This window comes from Nannobrachium achirus (assembly GCF_963921795.1).
Source record: "Nannobrachium achirus genome assembly, chromosome: 18".
In the NCBI taxonomy this organism is placed as follows: Eukaryota; Metazoa; Chordata; class Actinopteri; order Myctophiformes; family Myctophidae; genus Nannobrachium; species Nannobrachium achirus.
Window position 1 is genome coordinate 37,940,476 of NC_137825.1, and position 18,794 is coordinate 37,959,269.

General features: G+C 47.5%; 1 protein-coding gene across 1 annotated transcript in view; it reads right to left on the bottom strand.

Moving 5' to 3' along the window:
* pcdh15b (protocadherin-related 15b) overlaps positions 1-18,794 on the bottom strand; it is a gene marked incomplete at both ends in the record, with an annotated part of 204,786 nt that overhangs the window by 133,879 nt on the left and 52,113 nt on the right. Inside the window, 3 exons of the mRNA XM_080747787.1 lie at positions 10,347-10,517; positions 17,313-17,423; positions 18,538-18,657. Coding sequence (XP_080603913.1) covers positions 10,347-10,517; positions 17,313-17,423; positions 18,538-18,657 — 402 coding nt within the window. The remainder of the gene's footprint in view (positions 1-10,346; positions 10,518-17,312; positions 17,424-18,537; positions 18,658-18,794) is intronic.

Genomic DNA, 18,794 nt, shown 5'->3' on the forward strand with positions numbered 1-18,794 from the left:
ACTCTGGCAGTGTACAAATGGAACCAAATGAACCCGTTAGGGTTCATTTGGTTCCATTTGTACAATGTCAGAGTTAAGGGAAGACCTTGAAATATAAAGGTTTGAGAAACACTGTCATAAGTAACTTGGCCTCAATTTAACAGCCGCAACCAATTTGTCTCAATTTTCTTTTTCAAAAATAGTAGATCTACAGCCAAAACCATCAAACAAGTTCAACATATAAAATACATAATGGATGGCTTATTGAGCAGGATAAATTGCAATACCTCTTGCCTAACATAGTCCTATAAGAGCACAGGATCGGTAGGTTCCGTACGGAACCATTGTTTACTTAGATATGGAAGGATGACCTCCCACTTGGGTAATGACGCCCCCTGGCGATCATTCAGAGAAACTACTTCAGCTCCCGTACTAACGTAGGTAGGAAGGGCCTGTCACTCAAACCGGAGTGACCCGCCTCCAGGCTATATAAGCCCCCGGAGGCGGAAGTAACATCCTCTTAATACCACTCTCTGCCACATTCAGTGAAACAGAGGGGCATTACGTGGGAGGTCATCCTTCCATATCTAAGTAAACAATGGTTCCGTACGGAACCTACCGTTTACTGTCAATATTCCAGGATGACCTCCCACTTGGGATTCTTAAACTCCCCTCTAAGCCACAACCTACTCTCATACCCCCACACACCCCTCATACGGGTGAGCACAGCCCAAACGGGCGTGACCCATCACCCAGAAGGTCCCAGGCCCACCGGACCTGGGTGTGAAGGCATGAGAAAATAAGGAGAGACCCTGACAGACCGAAGTCCGCCTCATTCAACTAAATGAAAAGGACAAGTCCGCCTTATAAGTAAGACACACTATATAAGGAAAACACAGGGTCCCCCCAAAATACCCCAGGTGGCTACATGCCCACCTGTGGGAGGGGAAGATCCGACTCCTCTATGACGTAGAGGAGGCAACTGCACCCAGAACCGAATGCGCTAGCGAAGAGGATTCGATATCCAGGTGATAGTAGGCTGCAAAGGTAGAAGGCGAAGACCAATTCGCCGAAACACAAATCTCCTGAACGGAGACTCCCTTTGCCAGTGCCCACGAAGTAGCCACACCTCTAGTGCTATGGGCTTTAAGTGCCGCCGGCACTTCCACACCCGCACTAGAGTAAGCCAGCCTAATAGCATCCACAATCCACCTCGAAAGAGTGGGTCTAGACACCGGCTTTCTGACAAGAACATTGCCCATTTCCACGAAGAGCTGAGAAGAAGCTCTAGAACCAGCAGTCCTGTCACAGTAGGCCTTCAATGCCCTGACAGGACAAAGGCAATTCAGCCGTTCATCCTCCACCGAGACAAACGGAGGAGGATGAAAAGCCAGAAGAACAACAGGCTCCTTAGGAACCACCATGTTCTTAGGAACAAACTTAAGATGAGGCTTGAGCAACACCTTGAGATCATTGTTCATAAACTGCATGCACTCCGCAGACACCGAGAGAGCTTGCAGGTCACCAACTCTTTTAGCCGTGGCCAAGGCCAGCAAAAGAGCCGTCTTGAAACTCAAAAGTTTCAAAGGCATCCCTACAAGCGGCTCAAAGGGAGCCCGACATAGGCCCCCTAGAACCACCTGCAGATCCCAAACTGGGAACAAAGACCTAGTCACCGGCCTCAAACGTTCAACTCCTTGCATGAACTTGATGACCTCCGGGACTTTAGAAGGTGCCTTGCCCGCCACCCCCAGGTGACAGGCATTAATAGCCGCCAAATACCCCCTAAGGGTAGAAAATGCCAGACCACTTTTCAAGCGGTTCTGCATAAATTCCAGAATTTCCTGGGCTGACGCCACATGAGCCACCACAGGTGGAACACGCGACTCACACCAGTCCTCAAAGGCATTCCACCTTCCATCATAAGACGCCCTCGTAGAGGGCGCCTTAGCACTCTGAATGGTAGCAACCACTTCAGAAGAAAAACCGGCTGCCAGCAGGTTTAACCTTTCACGTGCCAAACCCACAGGTCTAGGACCTGCAGGTCTTGGTGGAAGATCTCCCCCCTGGCCTGACTCAACAGGTCCCTGCACTGAGGCAGCTGCCAACCCGGTTCGCAAAGGAGAGGGGCGATCGCCGATCTCCACGTGCCCTTGTAGGGAGCCACCAGGAGCATCTCCAGACCGAACCTCCTGACTCTCTCCAGAGTGGGTCGGATTAAGTCGAAGGGGGGAAACGCGTACAATAGACCTCTCGGCCACGTGTGCGCTAAGGCGTCCAACCCCAAGGGAGGACTGCCCTTCACCGCGAAGAACAACGGACACTTCGTATTCTCCGCTGACGCAAACAGGTCCGCCACTGGCTGACCGAACTTGCGAAAAATCTGGCTCGCCACCCTGGGGTGGAGAGACCAATCCTCGTAGCGAGGACCTCCCCTGGACAGGAGATCTGCTCCGCTGTTGAGGAGACCTGGGACGTGTAAGGCCCTGATCGACTTGAGGCGCGACAAGCACCAAACCGTCAATTCTCGAGCCAGACGGTCCAGTGGCAACGACGACAGGCCCCCCTGTTTGTTGACATAAAACATGGCCGTCGTATTGTCTGTTCCGACCAGGACGTGACAATGCAAAATCCAAGGCTCGAAATGCTTGAGCGCCAGGAGTATAGCCATCAACTCCAAATAGTTGATGTGACGACCCCTCATCTCCAGAGGCCAAAGCCCCTGCGCTGTGCGCCCCTCGAAAGTGGCTCCCCATCCACTGAGACTGGCGTCTGTCGTGATCGACTTGCGGGAAACCACCTCGCCAATCGAGACTCCGCTGGTGAGGAACCCCTCCACCAGCCACGGAGACAGGGCGATCGCGCAGGAAGGGGAAACCGTAACCTTCTTGTACTTCAAGGAGGGCGGGATCCCGAGGGATAACATCCATCTTTGAAAAGGTCTCATATGAAACCTGCCCAAACGCAACAGATGTACTGCGGAAGCCATCATTCCCGTCAGTACCATGCAACTCCTGTAAGTGACCTCCTGGCCCACTTGAAAGGAGTCGAGACATTCCCGAAACCTGTCCACCCTCTCCTCCGAGAGACGGGCCGACATGTCGGATGAGTCCAGAAGGACCCCAATGAATGTAAGACGACTTGCTGGAGTCAGCATGCTCTTGCCGTGGTTGACTATGAAACCTAAGGCCTTCAGGTGAGCCAAAACCACTTGTGTGTGACGCGCCACTTCGTGGGCGGAGCTCGCTGAAATCATCCAATCGTCGATGTACGTCGCCAACCTGACGCCCTGCTGTCTCAGCGGGGCGATGGCTGCTTCGGTCACTTTCACGAAAACCCTCGGGCTCAGTGACAGACCGAAAGGGAGTACTGTATACTCGTACAGGCGACCCTCGAAGGCGAACCGTAGGAATTTCCTGTGTGGGGGATAAATCTGGACGTGCTGATAAGCATCCTTCAGATCCACTGAACAGTGGAAATCCCCTTGCCTGACCGACCGTAACATGGTGGGTACAGTTAGCATCCTGAAAACGTATTTCTTCAGGTACACGTTTAGTGCCTTTAGGTCCAGGATGGGACGTAGCCCCCCCCCCTTTTTGGGCACCAGGAAATAACAGCTCCAAAATCCCATGCGGGATTGGGTCCTGTCCAGCTCCACTATAGCACCCTTGCTTAGCAATGAGCTGATCTCTTCTCTCAAAAGACTTGCTTTTAAACCACGCGCCCTGGTATGAATAACCCTGCTCGAAAGCGGGGGTATGTCTGCGAACTGTAACCTGTAACCCCTGGTTATCGTTCGAAATACCCAATGGCTCGGGTTGCATAACTTCCACTGGCGCGCGCAGCGTGCTAGCGTGTTTTGAGCGAGAGAAACCCCACCACTGTGCTTCCGTGACGGCGGAGCTTTTTGGCGGCCGGACCGGAAGTGGGGAACCTGCGTATCCGTATCCGGAACGACCGGATGCGGAGCGCAAGGGTTCAATAGGCCGCATGGCGGAAACACCTTCTGGTTGTACCGCTTGACTAGCGGAGCTATTTTGCGGCGGGACCGGAAGTGGGGAACCTGCGTATCCGTATCCGGAACACCCGGATGCGGAGCGCAGGGGTTCAATAGGCCGCAAGGCGGGAACACCTTCTGATTGTACCGCTTGACTAGCGGAGCTTTTTTTTTTTTTGCGGCCGGACCGGAAGCGGGTAGCTAGCGAATCCGTATCCGGTGAAACCGGAAGCGTTCGGTTTTCGCTCGATAGAGCGACAGGAAGAGCAAAGCGATTCGACTGATAAACAGACTCGCCCACAACTAAAGCATTCTCCCCTGACAGGAGAGGAACTTTTACGTTTAATACCTGCTCTAAGGCCTTTATGCTTGTCCCTTGACCCGGGCTCATAGTAGGCCGACAGAATTTCTGACTCAAGGTTAAATTCATAGCATCGCTCACGCGAGGGAAAATCCACTCGCGCGCATGAGGAACCATATAATTGTTTGACGTTAACATTACTGGTTGCTGATAAAACCTTTGACTGATTAAAGAGTCCTGACGGGACTCCATCATTCTTACAGGAGGCATGCATAAAGGAGTCATATTGTCGACGCGAGGGATATCCCACTCGCGCGCTTGAGGAACCACATAATTGTTTGACATTAACATTACTGGTTGCCGATAAAACCTGTGATTGATTATCGAGTCCTGACAGGACTTCATCATTACTACAGGAGGCATGCACGATGGGGTCGTCTGTGCTAGTGCGAGAGAGTTGGACAGAGACAGACTTTGCTCTTTCAACATTTTTATTGTCGACACAGGAGGCATCAAATTCCACATTTTCATTTCCCCGACACGGGGTACCGAAAAACGCCCTCGTTTGGGGGGAGGGGGACCGAGAGACACCTCGGACCCCCGCCCCAGCACAATCCCCCTCTTCCGAGTGTCATTTGCGCTGTCCCCTACCGCGGCCACCGCGGTAGGAAGACTGCTGCCTGCCATCCTTGGACGGGCGGCGCGGCTGAGCGCGCTCGGGAACCACAACCTTGCTGCGGGGCCTGTCAGGCGCCCTGGCTGCAGAGGCTCCCCTGGAGGAAGACGAGTGCTTCTTAAAAGAAGCAGAGCGGCCCCTTTCCTTGACGCGGGAGGAGCGGGACGCCCTCCTAGCTTGCTGCGGTTCTTCCTGTGGCACTGTGGTGGACTCGACGATGTCCTTAGCCGCCTTGAAGAAGGTAACTCTACCCTGCAGCAGCTCCAAGCCCCCACCCATGAGGGTGGTGGGACTGTTCTCCATGTTAATGAGAGACTTGTACATCTCCCCGCGAGGACCTAGAGGCTTCTCGCCCACGTCCCTCTTAGGCTCGAGGTCGACATAGTCGAGCCAGCGGGCTCTCTCAGACTGGAGGTTGTAGTCCATGGACCTGCCCATCCACTTAACCGCATGCCAATTGACCTTCAGCATGATGTCAAATAAAGTGTTCAGTTCAGCTGTGTGCTCCCCCGTGGGCAGACCTTTGACCAGGTCCTTGGTGGAAGCGAGCAAGAGCTGGATTAAATTCAGGTCCTTAGCGGCCAGAGCAGCGGACCGGTAGGCGTTACGAGCCCTGTCCGACTGCAGCTTGTCCTCCAGGACAGTGAACCCCGGCGGGTTGGTGCCGACGGGGCCGACAAACGGCCCGTTTTTAGCCGTGCCTACATCCTTGTACTGGGGTCTGACGGAACCCAGAAAAGATTGTGCCAACAGGTGGTCCAGGTTAGGGCAGGTGGACATGCCTGCCTCCGCACCGCCAACCAAATCCAACACAGAAAAAGGCAGCTTCCTGGGGTCTTTGTGTGTCTTCCATGAGGAATGGAGGGCCTTGGTGAAACCTTTCACCAGCGGCAGCCTGGAGAGGACATACGGGGCGGGAACCGAAGGCTCCTGCCCGGGCATTTCGTCATCATCCTCGGCCTCTTCAGAGGGGAGAGGAGGTGGCAACTCCTCTCCAACTCTGGCAAGAGCTCTCATGTAGACCGTGAGATGATCCAGCATTTCTGCTGCAGAATCGACGTCCTCTGCTCCCGCTTCACCCGCTTGACTGGCGGGTGGAGGGGCAGTGGTGCCTGAGGAGGACTGGGAGCTCCCTGCGGCGTCCAGTTGACGTGCTGGAGCCGCAGGGGCATTACCTTTCACTGTGACCGTGAGTCGAGAACCATCGCCCTCGACGGAGTCCTCCTCCTCCTCGGCCGTGTATCCAGAGTATTCAGAACCAGAACCCTCGCTCTGACAGGAGCTCAGGTCCGACTCTCGCCTGAAAGTCTGGACTGTTTTGGTGATGCTCACGTCGAGGGGAACGTCCCCGACGGTCACATCCGAGCGTTTCTTTTTGGGCACCGCGCCCGAAGGGGAAAAGGCTACCGGAGGGATGTTAGCCTTCTTGGTCGCCTTCTTAGCGGCGACTTCACCAGACCCGCCAGCTCCAGTGACAGTGGAGCTAGCTGCGGTCGGTTGCGCGGCAGGCGGTGTCTCATGTAGCACGGCGCCATCTTGACTTGGAATGGCGCGCTGTTTGCCAAACGGATCTCCGGAAGGCAGCGCCGCACCTTGACCAACGGTGCGGGCCGCCTGGGGAAGGAAAGACTGGGCTGTGGGGTTGAGAGCAGTGGACCCACCTGGTGGAGCGCAGGCCCCGAGGCCTGCCCTGGCTAGGTAGAACCGGTGTACCAGTACATCGTGGTCGTAGGCCACGCAGAAGTCACAGAAAGGTCCTGCTCTCCCCTGAGGACTCAGTGCAGAGAAGGCGTGTGCAACGCCCATGCAGCCGACACAGAGAGGGTGAAGATCCTGTCCGTCGATGAGTCCTGGACAGCCTGGACATTGCCTCGGCAGGAAGGCCAGAGGATCCATGGCGAAGCACTGTAGATAGAGTTAACCAGAAGCAGACGAGCTAACAAGCTAACGGCTAAGGCTAGGCCACGCTTGATTCGGGCAGGGCCTGAACAAGCGGTAAGCAGTGTAGCTAACGTTAACAAATAGCAGACGAGCTAACAAGCTAACGGCTAATGCTATGCCACGCTTGCTTCGGCGGAGGCCTGAACAAGCAGTAATAATCCTTTGTTATAGAAGGAAATAACCGTCGTTTTAGGACGGGACAAGAATAAGTATTCTTAAGTACGGGTTAATTCAACACTCGCCGGTGGGCGACTCCAATGCCACCGCTTTAGGCTAATGCGCGAAGAATAATAATACAAAGGCTGAGTTTCAACTTATCTGAATGTGATATCGCAGAGAGTGAAAAGAGGATGTTACTTCCGCCTCCGGGGGCTTATATAGCCTGGAGGCGGGTCACTCCGGTTTGAGTGACAGGCCCTTCCTACCTACGTTAGTACGGGAGCTGAAGTAGTTTCTCTGAATGATCGCCAGGGGGCGTCATTACCCAAGTGGGAGGTCATCCTGGAATATTGACAGTAAACAATACATCTCTCAATAGAAGAGCAGGTAGACCACCTACAATAAAACCGACTGCAGTTGGGTTAGTTATATTAATATACTCTACCATACGGTTTTGTTAAAGTGTTTAAATGACAAAGTCAGTTCAGTCAAATTGTCTAGGTTCTGTAAAATTAGCAGAGTTATCTAGAGGTGAACTAAGGTAATGAGGACTTGAAATATGACTGAGAATATGGAAAGAGACACTCGACTGATTATCCCAATCAATAACACCACCAGCAAGAAAGCGTGAATAATAGACTGAAGACTAAAAATCGTGACCAAGCCAATGTTGACCTATGTGACTACCTCTGCTGACAGCAAGTTGTGGTTAATGATTATGAATAGCCTTGTTAACACAGAGGTACAGTAGATGTGGAGACAGACAGACTGGCAGGCAGCGATGGAAGGCAGTTAGCTGCATGCCACAAGTATCCTGCTGGGACTGGGATTTGTATGGAGGTAATGGTCGATCATATTAATCATACAGCTACAGGTAAATCACCGGCACAGACACTACAAGAGTTTGTTCTGTCCTCAAGCTACCCCCCACTCTCTCCCTCTCTCTCTCTCTCTCTCTCTCTCTCCCCTCCACTCCCCCCCTCTCCCCGCGTCCTTCCTTCACCCTGCCAAGAAAGCCTCAGGTTTGTCAAGTTTGTCTGGCTGTCTGTCTGTTTACATTTTTTAAATTGCAAATATGACACATTCCGGTAGAGAGCTTAGTACAGTTCACTATCAGAAAGGGCCTTAAGGCTTGTGCCCTTAGAGAAACTGTCACAAGCACGTTCAGTGACATGACGGACAAGCTTTTTTCTTTCTTTAGTTTTTTTGGGGGGAGGGCTTGTGAGCTGGAACTTTTCCGTCGAGGCAACACGACTACTTGGAGACAGATGTAACACTTCCTCCTCTATCATTATAGTTATTCGTCCCCAATCATGGGGTTGTTGTGTATTACTGGTGTCCAATCCACACACGTGGATAGTCTGGATATGACCGAAGTAGAGTTTAGTTTCATAATTACATAGTTATGGATGAATGAGTCATTACGCTTGAAACCCACCGGGCAGGCAAGCATAATCACACGGACGGTGATTTTCTTCCACTCCGTGTTAATGAATTCAGCCTTTCTCATTGGCCGCGCCTGGCCAATCCACTCACGCATGAAGATTTCTTTTTTCATGTATGTATGTATAGAAAACATTGTATGCAAGAATATACCCTACCAGTAAGACGCCTAAGGGCGGAAAGCCCTAAAGGACAAGGTCGCAGAGGGCAAGATCGTGCAAGACGGAATTTGCACAGGATGGAATTTGCACAGGACGGAATTCATTATTAATATCGGACCAGTTACCCATATATGGAGATCCATGTATATGGAGATATATGGGCATATTGGTTGGATCGGCGGTTCTACAAAAAAACATTGTTTCATACAACTGTACATTGTGCAAGTACAGTAACGGCAGGGGAAGCAACTAAGAACACAGGCAAAAATCTGAGCCATCCGTGTGCAAAGGTTTGAGTCTGTAGAACCAATTGTGTGCTGTGAGACCCCAGACATGCTTACTCGGTTACTCATTATGTGTCCTATATGATGTCTATGACGTCTGACATCATACATACAATCCCTTCTATGACCATATATGGAGAACCCTGTCTGTGAACCCTGTCCGTGCGTGTCAGTATCTGTCTTTCAGTCCTTGTCCCCTTTTATGGGCATATTGGTTGGATCGGTTCTACTGAAAAATTGTACAACTGTAAATCAGGGATCTCCATATATGGGCATACAAGGGACAAGGACAGAATGTGTTACAATGTGATGTCACGGATATCCAGGGTTTGAACTTTAATGAGGTCACAACGATGTGATGTCACAATGTCAACAATGTGACAACAGCTACAGTATAGACTATAGACATTGAGGTGTTACAGAAGGATGGAAGGGCGTACGGACAAGATGTGACGGTTCTCATAGTTAACTGCGACCTACGGTCGCAATAAGTGTATTATCTCGCCCTTCTCATCCCTTTTTTCTTTCTTTTTTCCAGGAACCCAGGGGGGCAGAGTAGAAGCAGAGACAACCGCTCCCCGAGTGAGCATCGATGGCCGTCCTCTCCAGAGACTACACCCTTCCCATCCATTCATTATGTTGTTCTATAAAATCTGTTAAACTCAAGCAGAGATCTCTTGTGATCTCTTACTGGTGAAATGTGTAGTTGTGTGTGTGTGTGTGTGTGTGTGTGTGTGTGTGTGTGTGTGTGTGTGTGTGTGTGTGGGGGGGGGGGGGGGGGGATTGACAGAGATCTCAGTAAAACAGCAATAGTAGCAGGCAATGTTCAGTTAAGCATGGCTGCTCTGCTGACTTGGCATGTGTGTCACGAACACACTGCCCACTTGCCACCATCATGCACATACAGGTGTGTGTGTGTGTGTGTGTGTGTGTGTGTGTGTGTGTGTGTGTGTGTGTGTGTGTGTGTGTGTGTGTGTGTGTGTGTGTGTGTGTGTGTGTGTGTGTGTGTGTGTGCGCGCGCGTGCATGTGTGCATGCGTGCGTGCCCGTGTTAAGGCATGAATGGTCTGCTGACTTGTCAGGGTCCAGGATTTCACCCATAGCCACGTTGTGTGGTTTACAATGTGGTGTAGTAAGTCGCTGTGGATTACAGCGTCAGCTAAATCCCTCCAATGAAAAACTTACGACATAATATATAGCTGCATAAGCGCAAAGGTACACTTGCATATCTTAGTATACTGTATGTCTTTCTGATATATGGCAGATTAAAAAGAGGATAAAAGTTTAAAGTGTGCAATGAATTTTTACATTATATCACAGTTTTTATCAAACATTTTAAATCCATAGAGTAATATTGCTCGTGCGGCGTTTCCATCAATTCTACCCTCTCAAGCATAAAAACTTACCGGATCAGTAATTTCCAGTATATTAGCTCTGTATGTAATGGGACTGCAGTCTCTGGTATTTCCCACCAGGGCACATGGCAGAAACATGGGTCCCAGATCATCCCCGTCCAACACGTCCACTGTGAGCGTAGTGGTGGCTGTACGGCGGTCACTGGGGTATGGCGCTCGGTCCTGGAGAGAGGGAGAGTGACATAACGACACTATGATAGGGAGAGGGAATGGAAAGTGGATAGTGCAAGAGAGAAATGTGCAATTCTAATACTTCTTAGTTAAGCTATGTCTCATTTTGAGTTGCATATCGTCGTTGTCGGGTGTCCAAAACTGTTCGTTTTTATCATTAAAAAGAAAATAGTGAAAACACCTGATCTACAAGCACACAACGCCTTGCGGCGCGAGGCTCCGTGTGCTTGTAGATCTGCTGTTTTCACTACTTTTGTGCAATGAAGCAGGGCTTCGCGGAAAAAAGGTACAAATTTGAAACTTGGAGTTACAAGGTCTCTGCCCGACAGTGACGATATGTTATTATGTCTCTGCCAATGACAGCCGTGCAAGGAAGCATTGTGTTTTTGTCCGCCCATCCGTCCGTCCGTGGGTAGTTAGAGGTCAGAAGTCAAAGGTCAATGTGAGCTCATGTCCATCCCATTCTCATGAACGCAGTAATTCCAGGAGTGAAATTCATTAGATCTGGCTAACGTCCACTTGGACTCTACAATGAACTGATTATAATTTGGTGGTCAAAGCGCAAGCACACTGTGACCTCACAAACACATACTTTGGCCATACTGTAAGTGAAGAATTGAAATGCTAATTATGACATGCAGCATTTCACACCAAATGTTCGATTATGAGGATTAAATTATGGACTCAAGAATTTGGTGGGCAAAGATCAAGGTCACTGTTTCATAAATGTAAGTATAGTGATAACTTATCGTTGGAAAGTCCTTGGCAGTTGCATGCAATCCACAGTTGTTATTATTTATGTGTTGGTATTTTTCCCTATAGAATGAAGAGAGAATTTTCTGCCAAGGATACAGTAGTACGCTTGTAAACAAAGGTCATCGTACTCAGCACTTGACCCACCAAATTTCCACTCAGACCAGCACCATTGACCTTGAATAATACACCATCTCACGCAATCATTTTTTGTTCCAATTATTTTCCTGAGGCACAGTGGCATGTGTCTGATATTTTATGAACTAGCTGTGCAATGATGTGGGAGGAGAGCCACAGTAGAGGGAATGTACTGTAATTTGCAAATCACCGGCGCACTGCAATTTTGGGGTCAACAACGACCACGGTTTGTGCTGTTCACTGCCTGCCTGCGTGGACCAGGTCTACAGTCATATAGTGATACGCACACTCGTCAACTGCCATTTCCTTCGCTTCAGATGGCAGAAGCACTGTCACAGTTGATGCTTTGTTTCTTGTTCATGGTCCAAACTGGACCCAGTGTGGACAGCACCCAGCTACCACACAGTCTTCTCCCATGGTACTGTGACAATCTGTGGTGTGAGCTCCAGGGGTGGCGAGTGGACGTCCCTGAAGCACCAGCCGGTCGACTGTTGGGGGATTCGTCTGAATCGCCGGCTGGTCGACTGTTGGACTGTGGATACTATTGAAGCACATGCTGGTTGATAGTTATGTTATGGTCATGCTTGTTTCGGCTACCCCTCCTAGAAGTCCTGATCGTGCAAGCGCTGAACGTCCAGTGCCCATTCTGCTCCAATGTCGCAAGTCAACGCCCCTTTCTTGTCCAAACACTGAAATATTCTCTGGGGGGTTTCAGCCCCTTTCCCTGCCTGGTCCCAATCTCACTGTCCCGGGAGTGAAGGAATTCCCCAGGGGGATTTCAGCCCATTTCATTCCCCGCCTGTCCATTTTACCTGCGTTCTCAATTCCCAGTGCTCTCAAGCCCCAGCTGAGAGCGTCCCCTCCTCACGTTCCTCAAGTACTGACACAGTACTCTGCCACACTCCCTTGTCTAGGTTTTGTATTTGATCAGTTTGGTCTTTAGGAGAAAGTAAGTATACAGGGTTTTCAGTCCATGAAATTACCCGTATGCCATTGCGTTGAGCACGATGCACAGTGTAATTAAGTAATGACAGGCAATCACTTGAAAGGTCATGATGAATCCACCTGCAACACACCCACTGACAATAATATTCAGCCATCTCTCTATGGCCACTGTTGCCATCAACAGCAAAAATAGCCGATCTAGGCGCAGAGGACTGGTTTGAAGTACTTAAAGAGAGCAGTGCTCTCACTAGTGTGGCTAAAGATGTGCCAGAAATGATGAATTAAGCAAAACATACAGAGTTAGCTACAAAATACCTCAATACATTTGCAGGAAATACATTACTTTAAATACCTTTATATATCAGCTGCTGCTCTACAACTTTTATGTGCTTATAGTTCACAGTAGAACATAGGCTTTAACCAAGGCACTGTAAACTATTAATACATAGCCTGATTCATTCAAACTGTGCACACACCTGCTTGCTTTAAAGTTATACCATGTAACTTTTTTTATAAAACAAATCTTAAATTTGTCCTAACTGTTAAATCGCTAAAGTTTTAGAACCCCCTCTCCGTTAATTTCAGCTTCTAAAGCCTTCTCTTTATATGTTTTCTATGAGCCGCGAGGGGGGGAGAATTTCGCGTATACGTTGTGTATATGTTACAATATGTTTGGGTAACTCAGGACGGTAAGAGTAAGAGCGCTTGTTTTGTCGTTCACCACACACTAATCACCACCAGATGGCGACGACAGCCCATAGACAGCCATTCACTAGTGCAGGCGCTGACGTCACTCGTTTGCGACTCTCTTTCTTTATTTACTAGCCTAGCTGGGCGGTGTTTAGCCATTAGCTTAGCCATTAGCTTAGCCATTAGCTTACTATGAGCGTTTATCGTGGGCTTGCCCATAAATATAATGATTGCATTCACCACGGCTTCGTAACTCGCGCGGCGCTCCGCCGGCCGCGCGGCCCTGGCCCGCTCTTCGCGGCCACTCGCGCCTGCGGCGTTCGGGGGCGAAGAGCAGGACCAAGGTCCGCTGGCCTTCGCGCCGCTTGCAATGTCGTGGACAATCGAGCGGCTCCGCCTGGAGGACGTTGTTGTGGGCGACCGCTTGTTCCGCCCCGTGCGGCACCACGAGTGCTCCGTTTCTCGACCGTCCTGTTTCTCTAACAAACCGTGACATATACATTGGCCAATCATATCGCGGATCATAAACACATGGTACACTACCGGCCAATCACAGGCGCATCTTGCTGACTTCTCAGGAAGTAGCTTGCCTCAACATAACAACAACATATACTCGGGTGAAGGAGTCCGTTTCTCTGGAATGCCTGAACGCACAGGAACCAGGGACCCCTCTAAAGATAGATCTCGGCGAGCTGCAGGCGGACGCGGTGGTGAGGCCCGGTCCGCGAAAAACGGCCGAAAGACGCGGACGCGACCGCGGTTTGCTATACAGCTCTGACCACTAGTTGAGCAACTTACACAGTATAGCTTTAACACAGATATGTTTTCATTTCACTGTTTAGTGTTTGTTTCTAATAGAGCACTCAAGACATACAAAACAAGTATCAGTGGTATGCCACCTGTGGTAATTAGCGGACTACAGTTATGCACAGAGCCTATTGCAGGGTTACTGAAAAGAATAATTATACTATTAATACTAGAGACTGTTAATACTGTCAATAACATTTCAGAGGCTAAATAACAAGAACAACATACTGTAGGTATACAGTTTCAACATCAAATAAAAAAAAATTAAATCACTGCAAAAAAGGAAAAATAAAGAGGCAAGAGAAACGATGTTCTGCATTTTCATCCAGTTCCTTAGTTTTTAGAATAAAGAAGAAGTTTTATCTTCTGTCTATGTTTGCTTTCAATGTTTTGTTTATCTTTCTAGTTCTGTACTCTATTTTTAATGCTGAAATGGAATATTTCTTCCCTCTTCAATATAGTGCCTGAAGTCCTTCCCATAAAATTACAGTAGTAATCACCATTGTCATTAGGTTACAGAAGGTTTCATCAGAGTTGTTTGGCATTACAGGCACCACCTTTTACATTACACAGTCATTAGTTCCATTACTGCGCTCAAAAACAGATCAGTGCCACTTTAACATTTTTATTTGGAAAACATCAACATGACACATGCACAATATTTCTCACTCAGGGCTGAGATTCAATTTTCTCTCCCTATTGTCAATTGAGTGCTCCCCCGCACATGTTGCTGTTTAGGGCTTTTAAGGCTTTTACTGAGCCTGGCTGCTATCAGGTATCAACATTATCATCTAATCTCTGTGAATGTTGTATGCTAATGTGAAGACTTCTTGAATCAAATTTGAGATATTGGTTTTTACATGGGAGGACCTTGCAAAAAGTATCAAAGGCACGTATAGAGACAGCTTTTTGCAGCATTCATCTCTCTCTCTCTCTGTCTCTCTCTCTCTCCCTCTCAATTCAGTTCAGTTCAGTTCAGTTCAGTTCAGTTCAATTCAATTCAATTCAATTCAATTCAATTCAATTCAATTCAATTCAATTCAAATGGGCTTTATTGGCATGGGAAACGTACAAGCGACTGGCACTTCTCCCCTGGTCTGCCTCATCTCTTGCTTAAAATCCCCATTGTGCTGGGAGTCTTTTCACCACAGTCCAGAGAACAGGCAGGCGTCTCTCTTCCTCTGTGCCACTGGGTCTGGATGGGGAGCTTTTCCCCCTCTGTGTCATTTTTGATTGTGGGTTCCATCTCCACTTGTTTTATCTCCAACGGTGTGAATCTGTCTCTCAACTCAACGAGTGAGTAGTGCTCCGTAGTGGGGGTTGACGCTGTAAGTGGGGTTCTTCTGTGACATTGTCAGATGAAGATAGGATTTGTAGTTCTCCTGTACTCTCTCTCCCTGATTTCCTCTGAGCAACTCAGCTTGGCCTGGATCATCACTGTTCTTTTCTTGTAGAGGTTTATAGTGGTTTGTTCATCATCTCTGGGTTTATTCCCACTGTCTACCTTGAACTAAAACCATCTTTTTAAACAGATGGGTAGTGATCTCTTATGTGCGATGCCTGGAGATTGTCGGTGTGGAACGTGAGGTTTGATTTGTTTCAAATCTTTTCAGATAGTCAGCGAATATTGTTTCTGTAACTTTTTTCAGGAGCTCCTCTTCTACTTTCTACTATCCTGGCAGAGTCATTTGTATTTTTTGATAGAAACTGTACTTTGTTGGGTTCTGTGTGGAGGTGTGTGGAGTTCAAGGAAAGATTAGAGGCATTTGTACAAAATACTCTATGTGGAGCACAGACTGCGGAGCTCTGCTTCCATTGTTCTGACACCTGTTTAATCGCTTAGGTCTGCAGGGTCACATTGCGCTTAGAAAAACTTTCAACACATTTCAACTCTCTCAGCGGGCAGGCGTGTGCGTGAGACAAGCATGAACAGCGACAGTTTCACAGGATTGCGCCCGCACATATCCTACCTGCCCGCTAGTCTCTCATTGAAAATGAATTACTAGGCGCGTCAATCACTCTCCATGTTAATAGACCTTTAAAGTTCAAGCTTTCACATCTCCTCTCATCACACTCCAGGGTTACTTGAGGTGGCAGCCAAGTAAGTCTACTGTCATAGATACTGTCATGATATCCAATTCTTAGTTCAGTATACAATTTTTAAAGATGTAGATAAGCAGCCAGCCTGTAGAGCATGGCTTCACCACCACACAGTGATTTGTGCAGCTTCATTCACAAACTGCACTCATAATTTACTATCGCTAGTTCAAGATTGGACAGGGAGGCCACACTGTTATTAGACTGTGTCTTGTTACAGTAAATGTCTCATGGCCCTCCTTTGTTTATTAAATTTGTAGCCAGACGCCAAAGCTCTGGCGGAGTAATGCAGGGCATTAGGTGATTGTCACATTGCAAAGCAAACAACTCTTCTGTTTTCACTGTTAAATGGGCAAACCTATGGAACTGTCTACCAACAGAGCTGAAAGTACAACATCATTTTAATGTTTATTATCAAGTTAAATTATGGTTAAAAGATAATACATTTTGTATTTCCTCTTTACCTTCCTTTTCAGACACCCAATTTAAAATGACTTATAAGTTATAGTTGATGACATTTGTGTTTTGTGTCTGTTTATTTTTATTCCTTTTTCTTTTAAATCCTCAGAAAATTGTTTACTTTTTAACCTTCTTTCTTTTTAAAAGCCTCCTGTGGACAGGTGTTGTAAATTAGAGTCTTACTATAATCATTTAGCATAACGCAGCTGGTGCTGTGCATTATTTTTACGTCGCTCCACTGTCTATTGTGAAGTCAAATAAACAAAAATAAATAAATAAAAAAGTTTTGAACCAAAAGGTAAAGCAATCATTCCTCATCCGAGGACATTCGCTTCTATTTCCGTTCTTTTTGTTGTTGTAGTTGGAAATGGGTACTCTCTCTGGAACTGTGTTCTTAGTACCACAAAGTAATTCTGAGCATTCTTTCATGCCACACTGTGAATGGACTTCTAGGCTGGTACCTGGATATACATTCATCTTTGCCACAATCATTCCCAAAACAACTCTCAAACTAGGTGGACCTTGGACTGTGATATTTCCTGAATTGATCTGGCGACAAATACTGCTTTTATTCAATCCTGCCAAACTACAGTACTTGCAGCATGCATACTGACATATTCAATAACTGAGGATGTGACCTTTCGCATCCCAAGTGAGTGTCCTTCAAATGCCTATTCAAAGCAAGCTCCGTTACCACGGACATGCACAAGACCATATTCACTTCTGTGTATACATTTGGTGGCAACGCTGTCGGCGAGTCACAGACGTATGAATACTCAAAACTCACAGTTCCACTTTTTTTTGCTCAAAACATAAACTGACCAGAAAAAAAGCTCTCTGAGTACCAGTTCATATGTGTAGTGTAATAGACAAACACAGACTCGCGGTGAGACTTACATTAGCTTGTACGATGACCAGGTATCGTGTTATCTCCTCATAGTTGAGTCTCTCTTTCAGGACCACAGAGCCAGACAGAGTCAGTGGGATGTCAAAGGTTTTGTTGGCCGTCTGAAACACACACAAAACAAATCACAAGGTTAAGGTTATTTGAACAAAACCAATCTGGGAATCCATCTGCAAAAAAAGGGGGGAGCTTGCATGTGCTGAGAGCATTAACTCTTGGGACATGCATCTCCCTATCTGCCAAAGTTACTGAGGGTTTTTCCATATCCTATCCAAATAATAACTTTGGCATATAGCCAACATTTGGCAGAGAGCCAACTAACTATCTGCCAAAGACCAAGGAGAGAAGCCCTTTTGGGGGTCTAAAATGATTTTATCTTTTTATTTTTATTTTCAGAGAAAGAACACAGCTGGGTGGTGTTCTTTCGATTCTGATAAGCTGTGATTAATGCACCAACCTCTTAAAATGTGGCGAATGTTATAATGAACATCCTGGTGAAAATATTATGAATACCCCATGTCACAATGAATCGGCTATAGTTCCGTGGGAAGACTAGCAAAATGATCGAGGCCGTGACACTGAAAGCTGTGAGACAGTAGGTCACAACGCCCTAAGCTGGAAGAACATCTCGGGCATATTGTTATGGGATGTCAAGAATGATGAATGAAATGCCAACCTTGATGGAACCAATTAATGTTTATTGCAATATCAGGATGACATACCGGTAGGCCAAACGTTTCTAGAATAATGTGGGAGCTTATCAGCAAGAACAGGGTTTTTTTTTTAGAGCCCTTTCTCTTTCCGCAACTACCGTACCTTGCGATCTATTCTGCATTCCCTTGTATCTTACAATCTTCAATACATATGCAACTCTCAGCAGATCTACAAGCTCACAATGTGTCACGATGCAACACATTGTGAGCTTGTAGATCTGCTATTTTCAAAAGATCTTTGAAAACGTCAAATAGCACATTCTGCATACTTCTGCGTACTTTCTACTTTTTGATACCAATACTTTTGCACTTTTACTAAGTACATCTTTTATCTATACTTTTACAGTACTTACATTACTTACAGAGTATTTCTACATAGCAGTATTGATACTTTTACTTAAGTAAAATATGTGAGTACTTTTTCCACCACTGAGAGACAGACAGACAGACAGACAGACAGACAGACAGACAGACAGACAGACAGACATACAGACATATTATCTACCGGATCAACTGGGTTGTACTGGATGGTGTATTCTATCTGTCCATTGGGTCCATCGTCAATGTCCTTCGCACCGTTGTTCCCCCAGAAACCAGAGAAGATCGTGGTTCCTACAGGTGTCAACTGGAAACACAGAAATAACACAGACTGTTGGCTTTGTTCCACTCCGTAAAATGATTCAATCAATCTGACAATAAATTGCAACATAACTTTAAAGTAGACACCCCGAGCTGACATGGATTTAGCATTCCCTTAGGATG